The sequence below is a fragment of the Pygocentrus nattereri genome, chromosome 30 (assembly GCF_015220715.1).
Source record: "Pygocentrus nattereri isolate fPygNat1 chromosome 30, fPygNat1.pri, whole genome shotgun sequence".
Lineage (NCBI taxonomy): Eukaryota > Metazoa > Chordata > Actinopteri > Characiformes > Serrasalmidae > Pygocentrus > Pygocentrus nattereri.
The window spans coordinates 19,269,719-19,275,971 of record NC_051240.1 but is presented as its reverse complement, the minus strand read 5'-3'; the positions used below and the strand labels follow the sequence as shown (position 1 = coordinate 19,275,971).

The 6,253-nt window shown below is 42.6% G+C and overlaps 1 protein-coding gene across 15 annotated transcripts in view; it reads right to left on the bottom strand.

Annotated features, from left to right (window-relative positions):
* dock9b (dedicator of cytokinesis 9b) overlaps positions 1-6,253 on the bottom strand; it is a 143,160-nt gene that overhangs the window by 61,015 nt on the left and 75,892 nt on the right. For 14 of the 15 annotated variants that reach the window (XM_037536544.1, XM_037536553.1, XM_037536552.1 and 11 more), the window contains exons 10-19: positions 5,853-5,927; positions 5,626-5,766; positions 3,863-4,069; positions 2,878-3,000; positions 2,639-2,721; positions 2,410-2,532; positions 2,065-2,144; positions 529-719; positions 229-294; positions 1-79 (exon numbers count right to left, since the gene is read on the bottom strand). The exon at positions 1-79 is cut by the window's left edge and continues 14 nt beyond it. In XM_037536544.1, coding sequence (XP_037392441.1) covers positions 1-79; positions 229-294; positions 529-719; positions 2,065-2,144; positions 2,410-2,532; positions 2,639-2,721; positions 2,878-3,000; positions 3,863-4,069; positions 5,626-5,766; positions 5,853-5,927 — 1,168 coding nt within the window. Of the gene's footprint in view, positions 80-228; positions 295-528; positions 720-2,064; positions 2,145-2,409; positions 2,533-2,638; positions 2,722-2,877; positions 3,001-3,862; positions 4,070-5,625; positions 5,767-5,852; positions 5,928-6,043; positions 6,071-6,253 lie in introns of those variants that run through there. The other variant, XM_037536551.1, reaches the window with a different exon arrangement.

Sequence of the window (6,253 nt, the reverse complement as noted above, 5' to 3'; positions counted from 1 at the left end):
CTGGGTTTTGCTGGTGATGCAGCACTGCTGCGTATGCATGCCTGCTGAAAAGAGGTCCCCCTGGACGACCATAGATACACTACGAACACACACATACACATATATGCACTCTTAAATCAGTGATCTGCTTTTGTGCAGGCCAGAGTAGAATTTGAGAAGTACATCAGGTTCATAATGGAGAGTAAAGTGAATGTAGTGAATGAGGTAAATACTGCATATAAAGTAAACCTTAAGTGGCTGTGCATCCTCCTCGTCAGAATCCCTGAACTCAACGCATACTGCAATGTTCCTCGCCTGGTGGAAAGAATCATGTCTGCTTAGCTATTTAAACATTATCCAAGCTGGAAAGGACTGAACACACTTGGCTTTAGAACTAATCAAATCGGCCATCTGGATACTTCAGTGTGTCAGATTCTTTGGCCACTTCAGAGCGTCAGCGCAAATAGTGCGTCTGCACAGAATAATTAAAGACATCTAGAGCCACAGTGCATTTAGTTTAAGCAAGACTGAGGGAGGCTGGTGTGTTACCTTGGCAAAGGACTTCTGGCTGTCGTATTTGAGGTGTTTGGGGTAGACGTAGAGGTGGTTGTTGTAGGTGGTGAAGGGATGCGAGCACTTAGCAATGCAGGGTACAAACTCCTCCACCTCTAGCAGAGGCCCACCACCCCGCCCTTTACTCTCATAGGGCCGCACAGGGATGTAGGAGGGAGTAACACAATCTGACCAATCAAGAGAGGAGATAAGAGTTAGGGACGTTACTACAATACATTACAACAGAATGCATTATGTGCCCAGTTAGTCAAGAGATTAAAACAGAACAAAGGAGAAGAGGAAAGAGTTAATGTAACAGTTAACAGTAAAACTTAATACATATAGTTGTATGCAAACTGGTATTCACATATGACAAAATATGAAGACAAATTGAGTTTGGTTTGAGTCTTTCAGAGAACTGACTGGTGTTCCTAACTAGGCCTCTGTCTTCAAAGCCCAATTCCATTCACCCCTCGCCCCTACCACTGAGCCCTTAGCCCTCCGTTTTGGGGTAGGTGTTGGTGTTTTGTTGAGATAGAGGGGTAGGACAAAGTGTTAGGGCTACATGGCCTCCAAACGGAGGTTTCTCAGAGAGTCCAAACGGAGTGTTATTAGGAAAAAAGAAAAACCGGCAAGATGGCTGTGCGAGCGACCAAAGACCCCCACAAATGTGAGACTTTTCTCTGTTAAAAATGACGATAACCACTGTATTCTCTTAGTTTAACATAATATAATAGTTTCAATGCGTTATGGTCCTTTTCTTCATAACAAGCACGAAAAGAAGCTACTTGTATGTGGATGTCTTGGTAGCTAGCTAACCAATCAGCTAGCCATTTAAGGTGGAACAGGAAAATTTGAACAAGCTCCATATCACTGAAGAATTATGGGTGGGTGATAATAAATAATTGCCCCCTTCTTTGAAGGTGTATGATGGCCTAAATGTAACTAAAGCCCAGCAGTGAGGAGCTGAACTTTCCCCTCCTCTGCTGTCCCTGCAGACGGGCAGCGTCGCCTACAGAGCGGCGCTGGTAGCTGTTAATGAAGTGATGCTCTTTTTATTCGAGGGTCACATTTCATAGGGGAGGATTTCAACCCCTAGTAATTCAGTTCCACGAAACAAGGAGACACTCAAAAACAAGAGGTAGGGGTATAAATAATTGGGCCTAAGTTAAATTACTTGGGAATGGTGCTTCATTAGATTGTTGTAATTGGATCAAATGTCCATAACTTTAGTTTAGGGTCCCTTAGACCAAAACATTTCACTTCATAAAACATCCGACATCAGCTGGAGAATACTGACATTTAGCTGTACGTAAGCACTGAATAACTGCTTTCTAAATACATTATTCATTGTTTATGCATGTGTTATGAAGCCGCTATGTAGGAAGAAACACTGAGGTAAAAAGCATGCCAGTGAGGTTTCGTACTACAAGGGAGACCAGTAGCAGTGTTTATTCATCATGCAAACTGCCAACTAATCCCTGCTGAGTTGAATCGAGTTCAAACGAGAGATAATGTTATAATGTGACTTACTGGTTACGTCAGGAGCGACACTGTCGATGGTTACATCCAGGTTACCCAGGATGACAGGAAGCTTGGCCATCTTCTCAGGTCTGTGGACAAACTCAGATTTATTTACATTATCAGTTAACCAAAAAAAAAGAAAAAAAATAGTGCACCAGCCCTGACAGGTGTGCTCTTTAGAAGAGTGCAGTCAAAACACATTCCTTAAAACCTGGAGTGGGAACACCTGCAGCTGCATCAACACAGCCTGAACACATTGCGCTCGGAAAGTATTTGGATTTTACAGTTTATCAGTTTAATGAGGATATTTTCGGGTGATGCGGATGAAATGACGGACACTTAGAAGTTACTAACTTCCTGAAGTCAGCCAGCAGTTTGAAGAGGTCTTCATCTGACAGTTTATTGCTGTCTTGCCGGTAGAGGGCAGAGAAGCGGGCACTTTTGTCCAGAGTCCCTGAGGCATCTTTGAACACGGGCCTGTGCCAAACACAAGGAACACGAACACACTCAGTCTAAACGAGAAATTCAAACACAGTCGAAGCTTTGAACTCTTAAAATACTTCTCCAGACAGCACTGCCTCACCTGGCTGCCCACGCGAAAGGCATCTTGTACTGGCCCAGCCGACTGCAGGCTAGCTTGCCGTTCTTCAGTACCTTCTGAGCCACCTGGGAAAAAGCAGCAGAACAACAGCACACATTATTCTCTCTAAAGCTCATTATGGTCCAGCTCAGTTTTAAGATAGACAGTCTGTCCACTGCACAGAAAGCAGTGTTCCTTGCCATTATTATGTGGTTTTATTCAGTTTTTAGCGATTGTGGTACCTTGGCAGAGTCTGAGCTTTTCATATAAGGCTCAGCACAATGTGTGATGCCCCCTTGCAGGACCTTCTCAATCCGTGCCACGAGAAAGATGTCAGGGTGCGGGCATGTCACCGAGAACACTCCCTGAGAAATGCAAAGACAATAAGGCATAAAAAACTGGCCACACATTTCTGGCCAGTGGAAAAACTGAATTAAACCAAATGTTTTGAAGCACATATTCATAAAATATTTTGATGACAGCACTTGAACTATCACATAAAAGAGGTTATAATATGTAGAGAAAATGGGACTCCTAACAACCATGCAAGGCCTGGAAGACCACCAAACTTTCACCACCAGATAAACACCACGAGAGAGGACACAGCACTTTGGAGAAAGGACAAAATCAAGCTGAATATCGGGTTTCATCTGGAAACATTCACAGGTTTTTCTGTCCATCCTTCCACTGTGAGAAGGCCACAGGGTTCTGGAAAGGGTGTGTAGCTGTCAGAAGCCCTTACTGTGAAAAGGAAAACTGTAGGAGTTCTCCAAAAAAAGGACTGACCACCCCAGAGTCCAGACCTCAACATCACTGAATATGTTTTTGATTGTTAGAAGCAAAATAAACTTTGGAGGTGTGGAAAAACATCCCTGCAGATTTCTTTAAAAACCTAAAGCAAGTCTCCAGGAAAGAGTGGAAGCTGTAGTGGACAAACTGAATACTGAAAAATCCAATATTGCAATTTGTTGTGTAGTTGTGAGCTTTTTCCCTGACACTGAAAACAGTGGTCTTAAGCCACATAACTGTACATAATTACATAACATTGCTTATCATTTAAAAATTATACAAATATTAAAAGAACTATTATAAGAAATATTTTTCCCAAAAAAACTTGAATTAAAAAAAAAATAATTCAAATAAGTGATTCAAAACTTTGGAATTTAGTGTAATGGGCACTAAATAGACACAACAGTGGAGTAAGATTAGTGAGTAGAGTGTAGTCACCTGTGTGGGGTACTGCAGCGCCCCCTCTGGCAGCCCGTTGAGCTGTGCGGGCATGAGTGAAGTGTCCACAGCTCCGTTAATCACAACGCTGGACGGAGATATCATGGAGCGCACTAATGGGTGATTCAGGTCCACGTGAAAATCAGCAGAGATCTTTCTGCTGTTCTGCACGTCAAACAGTGAGAGCACTATGAAGAAGGGCTCCACCTGCAAGAACACAGCCCAGAGCTTTATCTCTATAAACGTGCCTGTGTGTATGAGTTCTATACATACTACTTTGCCGTACATCTTGCATGTACATCCTCCTCTATGAATGGAATAAAAAAGATACATTTTAGGTGAAAAGCTTGTCTAAAAGCTATAATAAAACATAAGAATGCTCATAAGAATGTCATGTAATCACTTTCTGTGAAGCAGCTTTTAGAAGCACTGAGCTCTTCAGACAGTTGCTTCCTATCATACCACCACTGTGAACAATCCTGACTTGGTAAGCTCCACAACAGAGTGTCCTACATCAAACTACTCTGAATGACTTTACATCTTAGGGATTGATTTATGCAAACATTTTTGAAAAATTGGTGGAATTCCCCTTTAAATGAACATATGCATTTCGCTGCTGTCAGAATAAAACCTCATATCTCCATTTTTGTCGTTTTTCAGTTTTTGACATAATTGGAAAATGCCTGTCGGCCTTTACATTGTGTGTAAATTTCATTATGAATAAAACAAAAGAAGCGGCCCAAATGACTTAGGAAAATAATCTGGTTCCATTGACTTATATTAAAAGTAAAGTAGGTTTTTCGCTTCTCCTGTAAAGTCACCATTTTGGAGATGCCAGGCTTTGACCAGAGAGGCAGTTATAATTTTCTGGATTGTTATTTTGAGATAACGAGTTAATTATCTTGTTATCTCAAGAGAACAATCCAGAAAATTATAGCAACAGCTCATGGTCTTTCTGGACAAAAGGCCTGTCTAAAGGCCTGAAAGTGACAGCAGGAAACCAGCATCAGACAGTTCTCTAGGAATCATCTGTTTGGCTTGCTACGGACGACGGGTTGTCCCACCACACCAAGTCAAACAGCAATGCCAGTCAGAGTACACAGACGCACTCTGGCAAAGGCCATCAGTCCTGTAAATTTGCTCTACCGTATGTGTGTGTGTGTGTGTGTGTGCACATCTGTGATTGTTCAGCGACGAGTATAGGTGTGTGTGTGTGTGTGTTTTATGGTAATAAATCTCACAAGGACTCAGTTCTCTTACTACCCTTCAGCAAATGATTTGGTGCATGATGAAACCTCATATTATGAGTTTAGTTCACTTTGGTTGGTTGGGGGGTTTAGTGTCTATTATATCTGTGAGATGTATGGTTGCCGGTGACCTAGCCTGGCTCCCAGCCATTAGGAAAGCTCTGAGTGGCAGGTTTCCCTGCGGCTGTGTTAATAAAGGGGCACTTGCTGGAAATGCTATTTTGCCCCATGTCTTCTTCTATGCCACAATATGTTACGATTTGAGGTGGAAAATTCAGGTCCAGAAAGTAAAAATCTCCATTCCATCTGCCTGGACAGCTCTTCTGCTGCTTCAAGCTGATCAGAAAAGCCAGGCAGCTGGAAAAAAATCACAACAAGGATTTGGACTTCCTGAACCTGAACTATTCACCTCTGATTATAACAATACGTCTAAGACTATGAACAGTCAAGATTTAAAAACTTGGGAGGAAAAAAAAGGTGTGCACTTAAACGTCTGTACGCATGTGTGCATCTTACATTAGTAGTAGGCCCCTCCTCATTCTCAGCCACACAGCTCTGTAAGTTGAAGGACAGGTCATTGCAGCTGACCAGAACTCTCTTGCCAAACTTCTCCTCAAATTGCTTCACATCCGGCTCAATGCCTGACAGATCCAGCCTCTACGGACGAACATACACATCACAGGCGGCACTTAGTAACGTGGCTCAGTGTCAGTTCTATAAAGCGAGAGTTGAGGTCAGGTCACCTGTGTGTCCGGATCCAGCATGAAGAGCTTCAGACGAGTCTCGCTGCGCATCTTGGACTCGATGTCTCTGGCGCTCTGACAAATCCAAAGAATAAACCAGTCAAACCAGCCAACAGCAGCAGAATTACTATAATGCTAAGAAGAAACATGATAAAGTGAGTCTAAACTCAAGTACCAAGAATTTCACTGACATATAAGCCTGGGTGTAACAGCTAGAAGAACAGCCATGAATCAATATTTCATTAGCCCCTGCTGGGAAGGGGAGAAAACAGTCTGACATTATAGAGGCGGGGATGATAGAGAGAGATAGCAAGAGTGCGAAGGAGACTGAGAGAGAGAAAGAGACAGAGAGTGAGAGACAGCAAGAGACAGAGAGACAGATAGACAAATAGAGAGAGAAA